The sequence below is a fragment of the Erythrolamprus reginae genome, chromosome 1, assembly GCF_031021105.1.
Source record: "Erythrolamprus reginae isolate rEryReg1 chromosome 1, rEryReg1.hap1, whole genome shotgun sequence".
NCBI classification, from domain to species: Eukaryota; Metazoa; Chordata; class Lepidosauria; order Squamata; family Dipsadidae; genus Erythrolamprus; species Erythrolamprus reginae.
The window spans coordinates 166,413,711-166,436,338 of record NC_091950.1 but is presented as its reverse complement, the minus strand read 5'-3'; the positions used below and the strand labels follow the sequence as shown (position 1 = coordinate 166,436,338).

Genomic DNA, 22,628 nt, shown 5'->3' with positions numbered 1-22,628 from the left:
TACGGTACATTAATATGTAAATACCTATAGGAGGTGGGGAATGAATGAAACTGTCAGCTGAGTATACCAAGTAGTACATAGTATAGGAATAATTCTCATAGGCATAGTAGAGTATGGGGTCCTCACTACTACAATTTGATTTAGAAAGTCAGTGTATTTAGTGGTATTTACTATTTCATAAATATTTAGGATAGATCTTAAACATTTATTTATTTATTTTATTTATTTATTGAATTTGTATGCCGCCCCTCTCCAGAGACTTAGAAACATTCTAAGTACCTAGATGATATTTGTTCAAAGCTTAAAAAAAAAATTACAAGAAAAACTAGCAGATGAGATTCAGTAACATAATTACATGTAACATTACAATCAATGAATAGCTAATAAAGACCCAAACTTAGGATAGAAATTATAGAGACTGGGCAATTAGATGAAAAGAGCATTTTAGCCCATGCAATTTGGTAGAGTGCTACTTCTGCTAAAATCTTTTTTCAGACATTAATTGTTCCTTATAAATGTTCCAGTGCCTTCTCTGATGGCACATGAGCCATCACCCCTGTTCAGCTGGTCTTTGGGTCTTGGCTGTGCATGCATGGGGGGGCATGCGGGGGGGGTCACACCTGCATGCACGGGGGCATGCAGGGGAGGTCATGTGCACATGTGGTGTGGTGGTGGGGTATATGTGAAGGGGTGCATGCATTACATTTTGGAGGTTCGGATGCATGGGCGTGCATGGTTGCGTGCTTTCGGCACACTGACCGAAAGAGGTTAGTCATCACTGCTGAGTGAGTAGGCAACCATGGCAATTTTAAGCAGGAATTCTAGGAATTGAAGTCCACAAATTGTAACACTGCTATAGTTGCCCATCCCTGCGCTAGTTACTCCCTCTTTTAACACTTCTTACATGACACTGAAATCTTAAAATAAATTGGATTTTAGTTTAACTAAAGCATTTTTGCATAATGACATTTTTTCATTTAATACATTTATGTTTAAAATTTTAGCTGAATCCACCTTGGGCATTAGTTTCAGAACTCTATTCAAAACACTGTTATTATATGCAAATACTTCTAAATGACTTCTACAAAAGACCAATTTGCTCTCATTAATGGAAATGCTGACTTTAGCAAGCATCCTTGTTCTAAAAGAACAAGAAGATGTGTTTGAGCCAGCAAGTTTATTTTTAAGCTCATTTTTAAAAAAAAATTGCTAATAATGTCTAATAATTGTTTACAAACACACATTTTCAGATGACAGATTTTCAATCTTGCTTAAGAGATGAAGGTTGTCAATCTTGTTCTTCATTACCTAGAAGTAAGTTTCAGCAAACTATAGTTTGCTTCCCATAGTGATGTAGTAACTACAAAGGTGTCAAAAGGACTCGAATCTAACGTGCTGCATGAATCCATCCCATATAATTAGGTCATAGTTCAAAATATCATAGGACTCCAGGGAACTGGGGATGAAAAACCATGGGTAAGCAGGTCAGGTAAAAATAGGCATAGGATGAGAAAATAACACTACAGTACTCGTGAGAAAAATGGGTATGCATAAGATGGTTAATTTAAATAAACTCAATTAACCTAAAATACTTTGAACCATAAGCCAACTATATAACATGAATTTGAACAATGTGATAACTAAAATCTTACCAAACCATTTGGTAATTCATTGCCATGTGAACATAGCCTATTTATTGTGACTACATAACAATATATTTCATGTTAACTTATTATTCAGTGTCTTATAAATTCAAGCGATTGGAATATTTCAACAAGCCATGATTCAACCAACTATAGGTGACCTTGTTGTGTAAGTTTGTGTAAGTTTATGAAAACTATCTCCTTCCATTTCCCCCATTCAGGGCTTTACTACTATTCTAAGATTTTCAGAACTTCCTTCCAAAGGATTATGGCTATCTTGGCCAGTAGAAAATAACTATTTCATTAGGTATACCTCTTCCTGGGAGTATAGCTCTCAGCTGCTCTTGGGTCTGGCTTAGATTGGAAAGCCAGAAAGAATCCAGAAAGCAGTAAGGACAAACCACATCAATACTTACTGCCAAGGAAAAGGCATTAAAGTGCCCACAAAGCCTTCCGAAATTAGGTTTTTCCCAAGATCCATATGATCCCCAATATGCTGTTGCCTAGTTCAGGGGTGGGCAATTAATTTTGCCATGGGGCCGCATGAGAAACTGGGATAGTTTTAGAGGGCCGGATTAATATAATTAACTCAGTTCTACCCAATACTGTATATTATTGGGTAGAACTGAGTTAATTATATTATAATTATAAATTAATTGCCCACTCCTTCCTTCCTTCCTTCCTTCCTTCCTTCCTTCCTTCCTTCCTTCCTTCCTTCCTTCCTTCCTTCCTCCATTTCTCCTTCCTTCTTTTCTTTCTTCCTTCCTTCTTTTCTTCCTTCCTTCCTTCTCCGGGTGGAGAGAAGCTTATGTCTCTCTGATTTTATTTCTGCTTTTGGGCAGTTCTTTACTTCTCTTTCAAAATATTCCTTTCAGGTGCCTCTCTTCAACTGACCTACATTGTCAGTTGAGAAAACATAGTGGAGGCTTTGCCTGAAAGTAGCTTTGGATTCCTTTTCTTCTTCCTCCTCCCTCCCCCCCCAGAGGTGGGGTGGGGGGGTTTGCTTTACATTTCTTGGAAAGGCCAATGAAACCAATGAACAATTAAAAAATGAACATTTATTGGACTTTTGCAAAAGGGCATGGAAAGATAATTTCTCCTTCCTTCCTCCCTCCATCCATTTCTCCTTCCTCCCTCCCTCCATTCCTCCTTCCTTCCTTCCTTCCTTCCTTCCTTCCTTCCTTCCTTCCTTCCTCCATTTCTCCTTCCGTCCTTCCTACCTACCTACCTCCGCGGGCCGCACTTTGCCTAGGTCTGGCCTAGTTGGTTGTCCCAAAAGTGCTTTTTGTTTGTTCTGAAGCTGTTTTTTCAGGAGGCAACTGGAGTTTCTTGTTTTTTCTTTGAAGACATTTTTTTCTCATCCAAGAACCTTCTTCAGCTCTGACAGGAGCTCCTTCCATTCTCCATTATCCTGTCAAAGCTGAAGAAGCTTCTTGGATGAGAAAAAAAATGTCTCCAAAGAAAAAACAGAAAGTCCAATCGCCTCTTGAAAAAGCACTTCGGGACACTTTGCAGTTTTTTACAACAAGCCCTGGTTCTTCATCCAGGCCTTTAGAATGGGAGAGTGAGATCCTTTGCTTCATTCAATCTGGCCTGCTGTGCTTATTGTTTATTCATTTTATTGCAATTTCTTCATTGCTTGTTGTGAGCTAACCAGAATTGTTGGGAGTTGGATGGAATACAAGTTTAATAATAATAGTAATGATGACGTTTCAAACTTGAATCAAGGCAGGCATTGCCTCAGTGGTGAAATTCTTTTTTTTTTTACTACTGGTTTGGGATGTGTGGCTTGGTGGGTGTGCAAAATCTCCATTGCCATCCCACTCCTGGGGGGAGGATACTGCAAAATATCCATTCTCACTCCACTCTGGGGCTAGCCAGAGGTGGCATTTGCTGGCTATCTGAACTACTCAAAATTTCCGCTACCGGTTCTCTGAACTACTCAAAATTTCCATTACCAGTTCTCCAGAAACTGTCACAGCCTGCATTGCCTTCTATACTTATTCTCAAACAAAACAAAAGGCCAATGATTTCAGTAAAGCTCATTCCCAAGTAAATGAGGGTTGGATGGTATGGTCAGAATAGTGGGGGGGAGGGGGAGAGAAGGATTCATATTCTTCATAATGATTCAATTAATTACAAGTCAGTAAACTATGACTTAATGGCCAGTTATCAAAATGGGTTCTTTCAAATACACCCAATGAAGCAACATGGTTCTAAATGAGTGATTGGAAGAACAGAACCCATCACGCTTATTCTTCCAATTACCACTGCTTTGGTTGAAGTACCCTCACTCTGACCCTCTTCCTACAAAGGTATAGGAATTGTCTTAGTCTTATTACTCTCATGTCTCTTCATTGAACTGTACCCCTTTTGCATTCACTGTGACCCTGAAGTAGAAGATGGATTGTAGACTACAATCCAAAATGTTATCACCCTTCTTCCTTTCCCACTGAAAACTCTGTCAATAGCTGGATGGGTTCACTAGCCAATCTGCTTTTGATTATGCTAACTGAAATAAATATGCCACCAGTTCCAGGTTCACTCTTCTCTTTCTGTTAAATCTCTAGCTGGTGAGGGCTGTATGCAATGAAATTTCAATTTGATCTATGCCAATTAGTATACATTCAAAGTGACAAAGTTATTCTAAGATGGATTCTACATTTGAAGAGTTGAGTCTAATAAATGTAAGTGCTACCAGGGAGTAACAGCAGGTGTGTTAAACTAAAGGATTTGGAGCCCTGAACAGGGTTGCATTGGAAGTTCATTCCTTATTACAGCATAATCACCTGGAGCTTCCCAACAAAAATCCTTTGGGCTGCCGTTAACCGGGAGGAGGCCCAAATTTACTGGGAATGGGGCAACATATACATTTAATATATGATGGTACAGCAGAGTTGGGAAAACTCCAGCAATTGCCTTAGTCCCAATGAGAGGGAGTCCTTGGTGCTCTCTGAGCTTGATTGTTCTTCTGCAGACGTTTCATCACCCCCCAAAAATGGGTAATTAAACATCTGCAAGAAAGCCACCAAGCTCAGAGACCACCACATTTCAACTCTGAGTTACAAACCATCATCTTCTACCATGGTCCCAACCAGTGAAGGGCTACCAAAATTTTTACTACCACATTGTGGACGTGGCTTATGCAGGATGCCCTGCATTTTCTTTCAACATCTTTCAGTGCAAATTGGGTGCTCTGGAGTGGAGGTCCATTTTTGCTACCCCACTGCTCCCCCCTCCAGGCAGCAGGTCACCCCTGGCCCCAACCCATGGGACACTTCGTGCTAAGTCCTTAGTTTACAACCCCACCAGAAATGCAAAGTCCTCGACTTATGACTGGGGAGGAAAGCTGATGCTGAAGCACAAGAGGCCTTTTGAGCGAGAAGTTAAAGCATTGTGATTGGTCGGCTGTCTGACAGCCTCACTATAAAAGGAGTTTTCAACAGGCTGCTGGCTGTTCTATTTAAGCTGAGTGGGAGTGGTGCTGAAAAAGCCAGAATAAAAGTTCCCTGTTTTAAAAAAGTCAAGCCTCTGCTATGTTCTGTCACCTATCCAACACTTAGAGACTCTTCCGCAGATAACCTTCTCTTCAGGGTCCCCCCAAACTTGTTAGCTTTTAAGACTTGGGGACTTCAACTCCCAGAATTCCAGCATAGCTGGCTGGAGAATTCTGGGAGTTGAAGTCCCCAAGTCTTAAAAGCTATCAAGTTTGGAGACCTCTGGCTTTTACAAGTTAAGAAGTCGAGGGGGGGATCTTTCAAAGGGGGAGGGGCTGAGGCACGTGGCCGATTCCAGCAGTTCCCTTTCACGTCCAGCTTTTTAAGGGGCTCGGGGCGGCACGGGCCAACAGCTTGTGGTTGGGAGGCGAGAGGGAGCGCGCAGCGGGCACGAGCGCCAGGCAAGAGCTCCGCGCCGAGCGAGCCCCTTTCTGGAGCCGGGACGTTCTTTCTCTCTCCCGCTTTCCCAAATCTCCCGCTTTCCCCTCCGTCGAAGGAAGAGTTGGCGCGCGCCGCCGCCTCGTGAAGGGGGAGGAGGAGCAGCACCTCAGCGGCCAGGCAGATTGCTGGCGGGTCCCACCTGCGGTTGATTGGCGAGGCAGAGCGGCGGGTCCGGGTGGGGAGGGAAAGCGAGACGAGAGGCATTTTTCCGCTTCTCCGTCCGTCCGTCCCCGCAGCTTCAAGTCTTTCTCTCCCCCTTCCCCACCTCTCCCCGCTCTTTCTCCTCCTCCTCCTGGAGCCGCCGCCGCCGCCTTATTTCGCCGCTCCGCTTCCCATCTTTCTCGCTCAGCCCCCAGCCATGGATTCATTTCCAGTCAGGGACGAACCGGGCAGCACCCCAGAGCCCACCATTTTGCAGCCCGGCGGGACGGCTCCCGCGCCGGCTTATCCTGCCCACGAGTCGCAACAAGGCGAGCACCTGCGCGTCGGGGAGGACGTCCAGTTCAGCGAAGAGGTGGAAGACCGAGGTGAGCCCTTTCGGTCCGGGGGACGCTGCCCGCCGCCGTCACCGCCGCCTCGTCCCAGGTCCAATCCTGCGGCGCCCGTTGCCCCACCCACCTTCCTACCCACTCACTCGCTCAAGCCTTTCTCCGCTTCTTCTGCTCTTGGCTCTCTCCCGGCGGCTTCGTGGCCGGCTTAAAGTTGCCGCTTTTTTTCGAAGCCCTCGCGCGCGGCACCAGCCGCCCCCACCCCACCCCGGCGACTTCTGGTGGGAACCCCGTTTGGATTGATGGATGGATGGATGGAGGTTTCTCCACAGAAGAGCGCCCCTCCCTTCCCCCCCTCCCCGTTGACTTTCTGTATAGTCGGCACCTTGCCCGGTCTTCGCTTCGCTTTTTAAAGCCGCTTCGGCGGAGCCCGCCAAGCTCTCCTCAACACCAAGCCCTCCTCAACTCCTTCCCACCGACGGCTGGCTCGCGCTCCTTTGCGCAGAGCTACATTTTGCTAGGTCACTTGGCCACCTCACACCCGAGCGTTGCCTTTACTCCTGCAGCTCGTCCAATGTTTTACGACCCCCTGGCCCGGTTTGGGGCCTGGGACCTCGACTTGGCTGGGACTCGCTCGGATCCTCGTCCCGAAACCCCACGGCCTTTCCCTTCCCTTCCCCTCAAAGCCTCCATGTCTCTGCCTCAAAACTCTCCTTCCCTCTTCTCACCTCAGAAAGCCTCCCTTTGCCCGCTCCTGGCCTGACCGTCGTTCCTGAGGCGCTGAGGCGTCAGTACAAGTTTATGCGACAAGAAATCGCCTTTATTCACCTTTGAGGGACCTCCGTTGACTTCTCCCTTCCTAAATAGGAGGGGGGGGGAGGTTTTCCTCATCTAGGAGCCTGACAAATGAATGGTGGAGTTGGTTCCTGCATCTGCTCCCCCACCATCCTTTATTTGAAAATATGCAGTAAAAGCATCTGCCAGGGTAGAAAAATAAAAACATCTCGTGCCACCCACTTTTTTGTGTTTTTTTGTTTTGTTTGGGTGTTCTTGAACACTAGCATTCAAAATGCAAATCCAAAAGCATTCACTGACGGCCTCATTCATTTGTCCTCATTCATTGCAAAGAAAGCGCGCTGTGTATCCATCTCCACCCTTCCTTAAAGGAAGGGACAGTCGGTCTATTGTCTCCTGCTGGTGGTGTTACCTGCCCTGCACGTGCCTATTCATTGGCTTTGCATATTTCCCCCCCCATTTTTCTCACCCCCCCCCACTCCCGGTCTTTGGTCTCCCATAATGGCAAGGGAGTTCCCTTTGAATTCATACATTCCTTTGAACGCCTTTCAGTTATTGTTTCTAATTCTTTTCATCTTTTTAGATCTGTTCCCCATATAATGTTCTGGCTGTAGTTCCATTGTCTAAAATTGGGTGGGGGTGGGGTGAATGAGATGGGTGTGTGTCAGTTTTTAAATTAAAAGTCTTAAATTTTAAGTCTTAAAATCTGGAGGTAGCTTGCTTGTTAATTTGCAACTCAAGAGGAATGTGTCAACTATATAAGGTGCAATTTCAAGAGTTTGTGGACAGGAATAGCATGGTCTTTATTTAAACAAGGATACTGCTCCCACTGTTACCTTTTGCAGTATATGCTCCTGCATATATTTTGCTCAGATATGAGAGAGGGGAACTAAAATGATAAAAAAGAAAAATAATTGTTGGGGACATAGATGCGCGTTGGAGACAAAGAGTCCCCTAAACTTATTTCTATATTTATCTTATTTCTTCTCATCTCATCTGGTTGATTATTTCCAGGAAAATGCTAGAAATATTTGTTATCCTTAAATGTTTGTTAATAACACTATCTGTAGTTTTCAAGTGCTTTTCAGTGGAGGTTTTAAATGCAGCCCATTTAGAAAGTTTAAAGTCAGCCTCTCAGAATATTATTTATATATTTTTCTCTATCCAATTTGTTAGAAAGCAGAAAAATTTATGCCATTAACAGAGCAAGAAATGATCAGAAAATATAAAATGTGATATTTTATACAACATAAATTTCATTAAGTGGTGAGCAGAAATAAATTTTAAAACTTATGTTTAAATAAATGTAGATATAAAACAGATCACATCACAATGTATGGTAGAATTTTATAATATAAAAGCATTTAGAATAATTTTAAAAGAGAATAATTTAAGTAATGTGTATTCTATAAATTTTTGTACTGCTTTTGTAATTTAATTTATTTTTGAACAGTTATTCTAGAGGAATTTTGTGCACTTGGCTCAGATGTATGCACATAAGAAAATATTTTCTATATAGTTGGTAGGAATATTATGTTTGTATATAATTGCAAATGTCTCATGTATCTGTATAATGCATAGCTCTTTAAAGAATTAACAATTGTAACTAAATAGCAACTATATCACTTTCAGCCCGAAGAACAGAGTATCTATTTTATCTGGCTTAATTTAACAGATTTAGTTATTTTTGTTTCATTTAGAATGTATTGATTTTAATTAGGTAGCAATAGTAAACATATTAAATTAGAAAATATAGAGAAAGGTTGTAAGTCTTCCACAGACATTACGATTTTATTATTATTATTTTATTGTCTTGTGAATAGCTTTGCTTAAGGCCTTGGCAACAAAGCCCTACAGTACTTTTTATCCTAGAATTCACTAATTCAGAGGGCTTTGTTAATCCTCTGTTAGACCTGATTTGATAAAATTATTTGTGTTTCCATGTAAGATAATAGTACTAAAGTAGGAATGTGTTTTTTATCCAAAAATTTAAATGATATTTAAAGGAAAGGGGGAGCCAAGAACAATTTTTCATATGTTGTTAAGCAGACAAGTTAAAATTGCTGATATAATAAAGTTAGAATTGAAAAAAAAAAGATAGAAATAAATTCTATTATCACTTATATCTACTGTAGATATGTCAGCTCTCTCTTCCTCCCTCCCTCTCTCTCTCTCCCCCTCTTTCCCCCTCTGTCTCTCTCTCTCTCACACACACACACCAACCACAAATCAGGTTTGTGCTTTTGACTGACCAGCACCCCAAGGAAGCGTTCCTTTGTGCTTTGTTATCTAATTAAGAATTGCAGTGTAAATACAGAGCCATAAGGATAGTGTGAAACCTCCATATATACACAACCTCCTGTATGATTACAGTATGCTCCAGGCGGTAATTAGGCACCTTCAGTTCTGAACCTAGATTTCTATAAGGCTGAATCAAGACATCTTATTTGTAATAGAATGATTGACTGGCCTCTACTGTAAGATACAAATACACATAGGGCGTATTTGGTAGATTTCGTAGAAATCCAGTTATAATTTGTGGTAAGGAACAGACTAAAGTAACAGACATATGTTTGTTTCTTCTCATCAGGTTTGCTAGAAAGCAGTACAAGATTAAAACCTCATGAAGCTCAAAACTATAGAAAAAGAGCACTGTGGGTTTCGTGGGCCTCCATTATTGTTACACTGGCTCTGGCAGTGGCTGCTTTCAGTAAGTATTGAACCACTTTCTCATCTTTAGATTGTATCTTCAGCAACTGCACGCTATACAATGCACAATATGATACTGCTGAAATTACATAGAAAAAGCTACCTGGTTCAGTTTTCCTGAAAAAGTCATAATTGCTGAAATTTAGAAGAAAGACTAGATGTTGAATTTTTTTTTACTTATATGGATATGGGTATGCATTATTAGTGGAAAAAATATTATATGGTTTGACTTTTTTTTAAACAAAAAAGAGTTCCTTTAATAACTTAAGTATCCTACAAGGATACAAAGACAGTGCATGCAATAACCTAACTAAAGATAGAATAATTATTGCAACATAACAGCTAGTTAATATTTGAACTGGAGCCTACCGTTTTGATGGGATTACATCTTCCTTGAGGTTACTAATGATGCCCATGTGGATATGATTTTCTGCTTTAGGCTATTTAAGTTAATATTCCATTGAATTTATTATTTTTTGTCAATTAGCCTATGCGGACACCAAAACTGAATGTAGCTTTTAAAAAAAAATCAGATGAAGGAAGGAAGGTTATTTCATTTTAAAAGAAAGTAAATAGCTCAGCACAAAACGTTGCACTCTTGCTTGTAGGGAAAGCTAACCCATGAATAATGCAAAAATGATCTTGAATTCAACAAAGTGAGCTTGTGGTTGTGAGATGCAAAATTTGTTAATGATTACAAAAATCAACTGCATTTTTATTTGAGTTGCCAGAATATTTATTTATTTATTCACTATAAAAACAGAATGAAAAAGACAAAGGATTTGTGTGAGATAGTGAAAATAGGATTTTAATGCGAGAAAGGCAGACTGGATGCCTCTGCAGCATATGTTCTAGTGCTAATCTGCAGTAGTGGGCTATTGCTGAAAGTTGGTGTCAGCTCCCTAGGGGAGTTATTAGTCTTTGGCCAAATGGGCTCTGCAGAATTTAGCATATATTACTTGGAGTATTTTGTATGGAAAACGCACACCCATGTATCTATTTTTGAGAAGGAAGGAAGGAAATATAAATGCAGGACTCATTTGTAAATCAAAATACAGCCCTCTGTAGATTTGTTCTATGTCACTGATAAAATTTGTTACCTAGAAACTGGGTCAGTTATCAAACCAGGGGATAGCAGTCTTTGGCATTTTAGGTAAAAGGATTAGTGGGGGAAAATCATCTTTCCAGAGATCTTTGCCATTTTCTTTTAATCTGACAAGAGATAGTATCAGTAATACAGTACTGCAGTGTGTGTGTTCTAGATATGTTAATAATCCTGTTGTAGCATTTGCTTTGAAGCATGTACAGATGAAATCACTGGAGTGTAATTCTTAACATTGACCAAATGTGCTAATTTGCATTAAAAGTTTGGGACAAAACTTTCTAAGCATCACTTGATATTACTGTATTGAAATATATGAGTAACGGGCTTTCATTGAAAGTGGGGGAACAGACTATGTTTGAAACTGAAGTGCCATATCTAAGGAACTGAGAAGATAAAGCTAAAGGTTTTTAGAATTCCAGTTATTTATTTTTATTATTTATTTATTTAGTGAATTTATAGGGTGACTCAAGGCGGCTTACAGAATATAAAACTTCATTTAAAACAATAAAACTAATAAAAAAGAATCAAATGAATTAATAAAATATAATAAAATTACCAGGTCTTCAGTGCCTTGGTTGGGGGCCATTCTAATCTCTGAGGGAATGATGTTCCAGGGAGAGAGAGCCACCACAGAGAAGGTCCTTCTTCTGGATCCTACTAAGGGATGGGACCTGCAACATTCCCTGCCTCCCCGCTCTGATGGGTCGGGTAGATATTGTTTATTATCCTTAGCCAAATTCTTCAAAGTTGTAGTTTATATTCACAAACTTGATAATTGGTCCATTGCAACTTTTTACCATCATGTAGAGACATCTTGTTTTTTAACTGAAGCTCAAATCTCTCTTAGCCAGCAACATGAACAGATTTAGTGCAATGCAGTACAGCCCTAGGCATTTTATTGAGAAGGAACCATCATTGTATTCAATGGAAATTAAATTCCAAATAAATGACATTGAGAAGACCTGTGTGGGTAGATGAACAGGTTATAAAGTGATAGGTAAGATAGAATAGTTTCAAAATTTTTATTAGGAAATCAAAAGTGCAAAGCACAAAAGTATTTCAATATTTGTGGGATAAAAGGCAAACTTTTTGTTCAAGGTTAATAATACAGGAAAAGGCTAATGACCTTCAGAATTAATTTCCTATGTTTTTATAATGTTATATAGGAAAGACCATAGGAGTTTGAGGTAAAAGGTGCTATTTAGGGAATGCTCAGATAAATGAGGGTGTGGCTGAGACTGCAGCTGCATGACCTGTGCAGGAAAAGAAACATCCTTCCTAAATATCCGTTGAGATTCTTAATTATCCATGTCATGGTTGTCCCAAAGGTGCTTTTTCAAGAGGCAACTGTACTTTCTGGTTTTTATTTGAAGACATTTCTCTTCTTATACAAGAAACTTCTTCAGCCTTTTGGGACATCCTTCCTAAATTATTAGACTGTAAAAAGAGACTGATAAGGATTTGAAGTTTTAGACTTGCAAAATTCTGTTAATGTACTCTTAGAATAAAATAGAATTAACTCTTCTTGTTTCCCGTCTTCTCTAACTGGGAGGACTGATAGTTTCAGCACTGTTTAAAAACAACCCACAGGTATATAGATTTAGAAGTACAGTGGTACCTCTACTTATGAACTTAATTCATTCTGCGACTAGATTCTTAAGTAGAAAAGTTTGTAAGAAGATTCAATTTTTCCCATAGGAATCAATCTAAAAACAAATAATGTGTGAGATTGGGGAAACCACAAGGAGGGTGGAGGCTCTGTTTCCTCCCAGGATATTCCTAGAGAGGCCCCACGGAGACTTCTCCCGGCCTTTTCCGGTTACAGTTTCAGAGGCTTGGGTTTGTAAGTGGAAAATGGTTCTTGAGAAGAGGCAAAAAAAATCTTGAACACACGGTTCTTATCTAGAAATGTTCGTAAGTAATAGAGGCATTCTTAGGTACCACTGTATTTGTTAACATATTTAAATTCAGTAGCTGGGGTAGAGTGATCTGTAATTTACCTGATGATGCTTCTGTTTGCTTGATGTACAGTATATCAAAAAGCCAGCTGCACTGTTCACTGAAATACATCATTCTGAGCACTGGGAAACATAGAAGAAACTAAAGGATATAGGAGTTCCATAAAAGATGCAGGAAGTTTCAAATGTAATTATGCTGCTCAGATGAGTAGTGGTGAACATTCCTAAGAATTTATTTCATATTTTTAATCAAAGTTTAAGATACAAAGATAAAAAACTAATACAACTAAGAAAAAAAGTGTAGAGAAAAAAAAGGAAAAAGAAAAAAAATATTTAAAAAGCAAAAAAGGAGCTGTTCACCAAGACAACTACAATTTCAGTAAATTGTAACTTTTTTCTAACTTTAATTTTTCAACCAAATTTTCTTCATCCCACATTTTATCTTTTATCTATTTGGAAATAATACATCCCCACCATTCAATCGTAACCAGTAATGGTTCATTAAGAGTTTTTGGAACTTAAACAAGTAAATCATTTCATATCCACTTTACTTTATAATGATTTACCATTTTCTTTTGAAATATAACAAAAAACTCTTCTTCCCATTTCTTATCTCATTTCTATAAGCAAATCTTTAAAGTCTTATTTATTTTTAAGAAATACATTAAGACTACCAGAAGCAAAAAAAAAAGTTGATTAATCTCTTCAAATATTTAACTTTTTGTCTTATTCTCTTCTCAGAAACCCCTTCACAAGTTTATTACTCTACTTTTAATATCATAGCTTCTCAATTCCTCTAAAAATACAGCAATAAAAACCTATTCCAATATTTTATCTATAAATAAATATTTAAAGCCTCTTTCAGCTGTAGACAAAAACCTATTAAATGCTACTGCAAAAATATACATTTTAACCTTGATCAAATAAGCTAACTTTATAACACTTCTTAACTTTTAAAGTTAACTCTTAAACTTCTTTTCATTTCTTTTAAGAAATGTCCCAAACCAAAAGATTATTTCTTTTCATTTTCTCTTTATTTTTTCTCAGGAACACCTTCAATTTTGTCAATATTATTTTAAATAATTCAACTTTGAATTATATCCAGAACAGTCTGATTCACAGTTGTATCATCTTCTAGCTCCTCTTTTAATCTCATTCAGAGAGGGGCGGCATATACTGTAAATCCAATTAAATAAATACAATTTTATAATAACAGGAAATCTTAACAGAATGTTCTGAGTTCATTATTGCTAAATAGTCTTACAAAGTTAAAATACATTTTTCCATTCCAAATTAGTGGGTCTTTCCCTTTAATTTTAATCTTTATGGTCACTTTTAGTGACCAGCCTTTAAGGTTTCCTCTTGTCATGTTTTTCCTCTAATTCAGTGGTTCTCAACCTGGGGGTCAGGACCCCTCTGGGGGTCAAATGACTGTTTCACAGGGGTCATCTAAGACCATGGGAAAAGACAAATTTCCCATGGTGTTAGGAACTAAAGCTTTTATTCTGGCGCCTTGGAACATATTTTTACAATCTGACCAATCAGGCTTTTACAGTGTGTGTGTGGGGGTCCCTCTGACTCTCCTGCCAATCTTCTTAAAGCTCTGTTGGGAGAATTGGTGCTAGGCTAATGGTTCAGGATTACCACAACATGAGGAACTCTATTAAGGGGACGTGGGATTAGAAAGGTTGAGAACCATTTGTCAAATTCACAACATTTTCCCAGTGAAAGATTTCTTACACTGAAATTAAAGATCTCCATATATTTTAATGGATTTAAAAAAAACACACAGGAAGTATTATAATTATTTTATAAGTATTTTAATTATCTTATTCCAGTCAATCTGACCACTTAGTCCATTTAAAACTTTTTAAAATCAAAGTTCTAATCATCCTTTTGCTGCTTATTTTGAAATAAAATATTTTTCTTTGAATTCTTCAACTTACATGAAACTTTTTTCACTGAGGATTTAAGGAAAAATTACCCAATGTAATAAACGGTGTCCTTCTGAAGGTTGTTAGTATACAAAAAAACAATTTACAAGTCATTTCTAGCAAAAGTGATTAAAAGGGCAAAATTTGTGTCTTTTTATAGGCTTTGAACCATGGTTTGGCCAAAGCTGATTTTCTTGACTCCCAGAGTTCTAAAACTTGCTGGAGACTACTGTGTTACCCTCACAGTCTTGTTATGAGGAGCATCAGTGGGGAGCATTCTGGACAATCCCAGGTCCCCTTTTAATCTGGGGAAGAGTTCAGGGAAACTGATTCATTCACCGGATCCTCTTTCCCACCGTGATCATGGGCTCTGCTCTTGTGGAGCCATCTTCAATTCCATAGTAGATTAGATCCCCCCCCCCCATATAGATTGTGTCCAAAGAAATTTCTCCAACAAAGACTATGGTTATCCATATGCATCACTGAAACAGTTCTTTACAAGTTGTGAGAGCATAAATTATTCATGGAGTTAGGATTAGGATTCCTTATTGTTCAATGAAACCTTGGAGTATTTTCATTTTGTATTTCTCTTCTACTGTCAGCAGTTTCCATGTTTAGGCAATTCAAATGCTAGTTGACAGCTTGCTGATAGTCACCTGTGTGATGTGATTGGTTTTTGCTGGCCTGAGAATCCTTTTAGACACCTGCTATTTATGGCACACGTTTTCTAGCACACAATTCTTTAGCTGCTGCTGTTTAGTCAAACTGCTTCTCATTCAAACTGTTCACAATAGCAAAGTACTCAAAAGGCAAGTTGGATCATGTAGTCCATGATTGTAACTATTTTTTGTGCTCCATTGACACATAATACTAAATTATAATGTGATTGTTGGGCTCTGTCTCCATATGTTGTACAAACCAGTTAACACGACTTGTTTAATGAACCATGGTTAAATTACCATGCAGGGTGCAGCCATTTATATGTATACATATAACAGATAATGATGAGGCATATGAATTCATCTATAGTTGCAAAATAACATTTCTAGAGTATGGCTGAATATGTAAGCTCTATTTTAGACTGAAAAATAGAGTATTTTCAGTAGTAAATAGAACTATTTGTTCCTACCTAAACATATCAAGCTGAAACTATAAATTTAACACGAGTTCATCAAACATACTTAACAGACCATGGCTAATAAGATATCATTTGTCATTGGTGTTACCAATTGGCTTTTCTAGTTAATAGGAGTGTTTTTATTTTAAGGAGTAAGAATAAGATTAAAAGTTATTTTTATTTAGTAAAAATATCAGGATCTAGTTTTAGGTAATACATTGATTTTGACCAGAAAGAAAAGTCTTAGCTTCTCTGTCAAGATCATTTCAACTATCAAAATTAGTTTTAAATTTCTATTTCATATAGTTACTTTTTTCTTATGGTGTGAGAATTGGTAATGAAAAATATATTGTCGTAAAAAGAAATTTATGCTTTCTTTGATGTTGATTGCAAAAAGAAAATGGAGAGCATTATTTCTTTACTACATTTCCTTTGGCATAGAAACATGACATGTCACACAATATAGTTTGTTGTCTTTAATATTTTAATTGGTTGAGTTTTATCATTTCTGAAATGATTTTATGGATCTTTTAATTTTTGATGTGGAACTGCCCAGAGTTATTTGAAACAAGGGGACCTGTCATAAGTGCTTTAAATAAATAAATAAAATACAGTAATTTGTTTGCTTCCGGCTTAGTTTGTTTCTGTGGATTCAGCCACTGTAGTTTGTAAGGTATGGTTTATGGCAGGGGTTGGCAAACTTAAATGCTCTAAGAGCCATTTGGATGCGTTTCTCACAGAAACCCCCCCACAAAACCTGGGTGGGCATGGCCAACTTGACAGCACTCACTCCCACCTAGTCATATGACCTCCTAGCCACGCCTGCCCAGCTGATCATTAGGACAAAGAACTGGGAACAAAACCTTTCTCTCTCTCTATCTCTCTCTTGCTCTCTCTCCCCTTTCTCTCTATCTTTGCCTCTCTCTCCACCCCTCTCTGTATCTCTCTCCCCTTCTCCCTATCTCTCTCCCCCTTCTTTCTGAATCTCTCTCCCTCTCTCTGCATCTATCTATGGCTCTTCCAGCTTTCCCTCTCTATCACTCCCTTCTCTCCCTCTCTCCCTCTTTTTATCCTTCACAATTTCTAATTTAACTGGAATACATTGTTTTCATTCTCAGTTCTTCTGGCTACAGAAATCACTCATAATTTCTCGCTTTAATTATGTTTGCACATACTTGCAAGAAAAGGAAGCATTTAATTTTGGAGCCGCCCGGGTGAGGGCAGCCCACCGGATTCAAGCCCAGCTTCATTCTCCACCTTCCAGTCAGAGCTGAAGAAGTTTCCTGGATGAGAAGCAAACCGTCTTCAAATAAAAACCAGAAAGCCCAGTTATCTTTTGAAAAATATACCTTTGGGACAAGATAAGAGAGTATTAATAAAGATAAAAGAAAAGCAATGTAGAATTTGTTGTTCAGTTGAATAAAGTATTGTGGTTGATGTATCTCTAGAAACAGAAACCTGTATTCTATATCAGGGTTTTTCAAACTTTGTTCCATGCAGTGTGATTATATAAGAGATCTGGAAGTCTACCTTTCATGGGGATTCTATAGAATCTAGTCTACAGAAGGAGGGAAAAAAAGCTAGTTTATGTCTTATTAAACTACATTGTATGAATGCTGCCAATATTTGTAATGAAAAAAGATTATGTTGTATGCTTTGATTTTGCTGGTGGTATGCATCCAAATTTTAATCTTGCAACAAATAGCTCTATGTCTATTTTAAAATATGATTATGACTTCAGTATGAAAACAAAACTGTATCAAGAGTACATAAATATTGAGTTAGAGTGCCATGAAAGAGAACTCCAATAAATGAATTATATCTATATTACATAAATATTGAATTAGAGTCTAATGGAACAGGACTCATATAACTGGAAGTCCACGCTGGAGGACAGAATTAGATTATTTATTAAATTTAGTGGCTGCGCAACTTTATCACAGTTAAAATAATGCAATACAGACGATATTAAAAGCAAGTATATGAGGGGGAGAAACCCAATTCTGCTTCTATTGTCCCAGTAATCTCCAGGTGCACCTCTAGTTATTGATTACAAAGATTCTTCACAAGTTAAGAGAACTTTTTGAAGGCCAAAGAGCCCATCAACGTTCCTCTGCCAGACCAGGGAAATTCAAATGAAATCTTCTGATTGTCAACAAACACATTTCCCATGGTCGAGAGGTTTCAAACTTACAGCGTCATGTTGTCACGGGACGTATCATGACTTTTCCCCTCTTTGCTAAAATGGGGGTACACATGGCCAACACATGAGATATCTGGCCCACAGGCTGTGAGTTGGACACCCCTGCTGTATTCCTATGCCCCTAATCCTGTTTTCTCTTTGACAGTCTTTTCACATAGTTGTTGACTGTTTAAAGACGGCTATCAGATTTTCCATCTTCTTATGTAGGCTAAACATATCTAGATAATGATGTAGAAGCCACAGGCATCTTCTGTGACATCATGATCATTGCCTATTCACATGGCTTGAAAATTAATGCCAGCAAAACAAAGGTTTTGAATCACAGTAATGAAAATGTGAATGGCCTTGTGTGAGGAGGGGAAGAGATGCTGCCTAGGAAACAGTAAGACAAGAGAGGCAGGAGCCCCCAGTAGCTTAATAGAGAAAGACACTTAGGAAAAAAATCCTAATTGCCCAGGTGGTTAAAAGTGGCAGAGAGAGGTTTGTACTTTCAGACTTGTAAGAATATGTTGATTTTACTTTATAATAAAATAGTATTACTTCATTTAGTCATGTTTCTTATCTAATTTACTTGGAAGGGCTAATATAAGGTGAATATTATGATTAAATTCATGGAAGTCTTTGCTAAGGTCCAGGTATACTGTCATTCGCTTAATTTACTAAAATAGAAATTCTATCATATTACATTAGTCTGATATACAGTAGTTTGTGATACTTCCATGCTGGTTCCTATTAATTGTGGTATATCTAAGCTCCATAAAATTGCTATTTTACAAAATGTTTGATGATTTTTTCCGATAAATTGGTTTGGCAATAAATGCATATCACGCTGACTGATCTGTAATTTTTCAGATCTTCTTTCCCTTTTTTGAAGATCACTATTGCATTATATTTGTGGTACTCTATTGTTTAAGGACTTTACCAATCTTCCCAGGAGTTCTCAGAAATTAGCAAAAAGATTTCTGCAAACATCCTTACCAGTTCCTTTAGTATTCTGGTATATAAGGCATCTGATGCTGGAGACCTGAATCTATTTACATTAGCTAAGTTCTCTTTTATCCTCTCCTCATTTATTCTAAGATGCACAAACCTTTTTTTCCAGTGGCATAACAATGAGCAACTAAGGATTCATTCCTTGCTGAAAAAAGACAATACGAAATAAAAGTTCCCTTGAGCACCATTTGTTGGGGGTCAGTGGAAAGGGGGGGGATCTTGCCTTCTCTTTGTGCTCAAGGATAATTGGTGGGCCACTGTGTGACACAGAATGCTGGATATGATGGGCTTTGGCCTGATTCAGCATGGCTCTTCTTAAGTTACTGTATTTTTCGGTGTATAAGACGCACCTTTTTACCTCAAAAAGGTGCATTAAAAACGGGTGCATCTTATACACCGGATATGGGCTGGGGGTCAGCAGCTGCGGGGCTATTCCCAAGGCCGCCTGGCAGTCGTTGGCTGGAGGCTGGTGGCTCAGCCCCAGGGATGAATGGGGTACATGGCTGCAGCTTTGGAGAAGTGGGCAGGTGTCACTTCAATGCATCCAGCTGGCGGAGGAGCCCCTGGGGCGGCTTGGATCATCTGACAGGATGGGGCTCGGCTCCATCATCCCCCACCCCAATCTACTACCTTTGGGGCCCCTTTGGGAGGGCGCAGCAGTCGGCGAAGGCACTCCAAGAAAAGCTGCCTCAGCTTGGGAATTTTGCAGCAGGCTTCCTCTGCTCGGAGGACAATCGCTGACCGTTGCACCTTCCCAAAGATGTTCCCGAAGGTGGGAGATTGGGGTGGGAGCTGATAGAGCCGAGCCCTGTCCGCTACCCCACGTTCTCCTCCACTGTCTGGATGCCATGTGCCCCACTCATTCCTGAGGCTGAGCTGCCGGCCTCCAGCCAATGACTGCCGGGCAGCCTTGGGGACAGCCACCGCCACTGCTGGGGCAGTGCCAGCAGGGACCCTGGGAGGAACGCCTGGAAAGCTCACCGCTGGGCAGTTGAGTTGAGGCACTTGGCAGCAGCTTCCAAGAAGTGGGAGGATGTCCCCTCAACATATCCAGCCGGCAAAGGAGCCCGCGGGGCAGCTTTGATCATCTGATGGGATGGGGCTTGGCTCCATCAGCCCCCACTCTAATTTCCCACCTTTGGGGGTGCCTTTGGGAGGGTACAGCGGTTGGCGAAGGCACTCCAAGCAGAGGGGACGGGGGCTGATGGAGACGAGCCCCGTTTGGATGATCGAAGCTGCCCCGCGGGCTCCTCCGCCGGCTGGATGCCTCGCGCCCCACTCAACCCCAGAGGAAAAACTAAGAAGTGGGGTAAGCTGCTGGCCTGTCCCTGGAGAGACAGAGAAAGGGGAAAAGAGAGGGGAGAGGGAAGTGAGAGGTGGAGAGAAAAGGAGAAAGAGAAAAATGAGAAACTGATGGAGGGAAAGAACAGGGCAAGGAAGAACAAACAAATGAGAGAGAGAAGGGATGAGAAGGAAAAAGTGAGGGAGAGGGAAGAAAAAAACAAATGAAATGAAAGTGAGAGAAATGAGAGCAAAAAGGGGGAGAGAGAGAGAAAAAAAGGGAGAGAGAAGTGGAGAGAAAGAAAGAAAAGGGAAAGAGAGAGGGAGGGAAAGAGGAAGGAAGGAAGGAAGGAAGGAGGAAGGGAAGGAAGGAAAGAAGGAAGGGAGATATTTCTCACAGAAAACACTATGAGCCACAAACCCACCCCCTCGTGGTTGGAGAGGTTACTATTACACTGCACACCAAGACAACTAGACACAAGAACAGTTTTTTTTCACCTGAACGCCATCACTCTACTAAACAAATAATTCCCTCAACACTGTCAAACATTTTACTAAGTCTGCAGTACTATTACTACTATTTTTTTCTCATCATTCCTATCACCCATTTCCTCCCACTTAGGACTGTATGATTGTAACCTGTTGCTTCTATCCTAAGATTTTTATTAATATTGATTGTTTCTTCATTGCTTATTTGACCCCTATGACAATCATTAAGTGTTGTACCACATGATTCTTGACAAATGTATCTTTTCTTTTATGTACACTGAGAGCATCTGCACCAAGACAAATTCCTTGTGTGTCCAATCACACTTGGCCAATAAAGAATTCTATTCTATTCTGTTCTGTTCTATTCTATTCTACTATTACTATTTAATACTACACCATTTGGTTCAGAATACTTTTTTCCTTGTTCTCCTCCTCTAAAATCTAGGTGCATCCTAAACACCGGTGCGTCTTATTTATTTATTTATTTATTTATTAGATTTGTATGCCGCCCCTCTCCGTATTTTATACACCAAAAAATACGGTAGGTAGTTCTGCCTTGAAACCATTGCTGTTCATTACTTTATCCTTATAAAGGATCTTACTCATATTTAACTTTTATTTCTAATATATCCAGAGAAACCTTTGATATCTCTTTTACTATCTTGCACAATCCTTAGCTGATTCTGAGCTTTAGCGTTTTTGACAAAATCTCTGAAATTTATTTACGGTTATCATTTCCTGTATACGTCTCTTTCTCTTTTCATTATTTTACAGGTATTTATCCGCTTTGCTCTCTTTTCATTTCTCCTATTTTTTCTTTTTTGGGAGGGGTTTTCTGCACTTTTCTTTTAAAGGATTTAAGCTGAATCTGACTTAACTTCTCTTGCAATTTATTAACATCTGCTTTTCTGATATCCAGTATTTATGTTTTAGTTGCCTTTCGTCTGGATATCATAAATTCAAATATAATATAATATAATCAATTTTCCCCCTTGGTTCTGGTCACCGTCACTGTTTCCTCTAATGTGCAGAGCACGCTGGGGCACAGGCAAATACCAAACACGGCACAGCCTTTTTCAAGCCCGTACAGTGGAGCCAGCACTGTTTGTCCCTGCCGACAGCTGATCTGCCCCTCCCAAGCTGTCAGCGGGGGAGAAGCCCCTGGTTTCTCGGCTCTGTCTGGGGCTGCCGTCGCGCATGCCCACCTCCCCTGCAACCTCCCGAAAGTAGAAGATTGGGGTGTGGAGGCTGATGGAAGCCAGCCCACGGGCTTTCTCGAGCGTCTGGATACACAGAGCACCAAGGGATGCCCTTCTGCTTCCCCTCAGCTGCCGGTGTGCCTCGTTTCAACCCATCTAACATTTAGCCAGTTAATACTTATCTACATTTCTTACTTAATTATTAATCTTAAATTTCAGTCAATTTGAGAAAAGAAAAAAAGGGAAAAAATTCTAAATATTCTCTATTTTCAATCAATTAAAAATCATTAATATTAATCTCCCCAACAAGTCTAAATTCAATTCCATCCATGCATTAATCCAAATCAGTATCACCTACTACATATCTTATTATAATCAATACTAACTTTATTAAAACAGATCAGCAATTCCTAAATTCATATATCCAAATAGAAAAAATAATTAAAGTTTAAAAGGAGCAAACAAAACAATACTCCAAGCTTAATCAACCCTTCTCAAACTTCAATTTCTTTAATCTGAGCAGAACTTTGAACCAAATCCTTTTCTTTTTTATTTTTTGTATCCCCTTTTAATCCCCTTTTCCATTTTATTCTTTCTATTCTTCCTTCTAGGAAGGAAGGACTTTGTTAGAAAAATAAAGGGATTATTGAATCAAACTTTGGACACTTGACAACGTAGTTATGTTGGTGGCAAGGTCCCATGGTTATGTGAACATCTTTTGGGATCTTCTGACAAGCAACTGCAAGGATTCACTTAACAACTGTGGCAATAAAGGT

At 39.5% G+C, this 22,628-nt stretch overlaps 2 protein-coding genes across 2 annotated transcripts in view; one reads left to right on the top strand and one right to left on the bottom strand.

The window, feature by feature from the left end:
• CCNT2 (cyclin T2) overlaps positions 1-22,628 on the bottom strand; it is a 365,293-nt gene that overhangs the window by 109,112 nt on the left and 233,553 nt on the right. The gene's annotated exons all lie outside the window — the stretch shown is intronic.
• Positions 5,365-22,628, top strand: part of TMEM163 (transmembrane protein 163) — a 114,364-nt gene continuing 97,100 nt past the window's right edge. The window contains exons 1-2 of the mRNA XM_070731225.1: positions 5,365-6,108; positions 9,455-9,574. Coding sequence (XP_070587326.1) covers positions 5,940-6,108; positions 9,455-9,574 — 289 coding nt within the window. The 5' untranslated portion in view covers positions 5,365-5,939. The remainder of the gene's footprint in view (positions 6,109-9,454; positions 9,575-22,628) is intronic.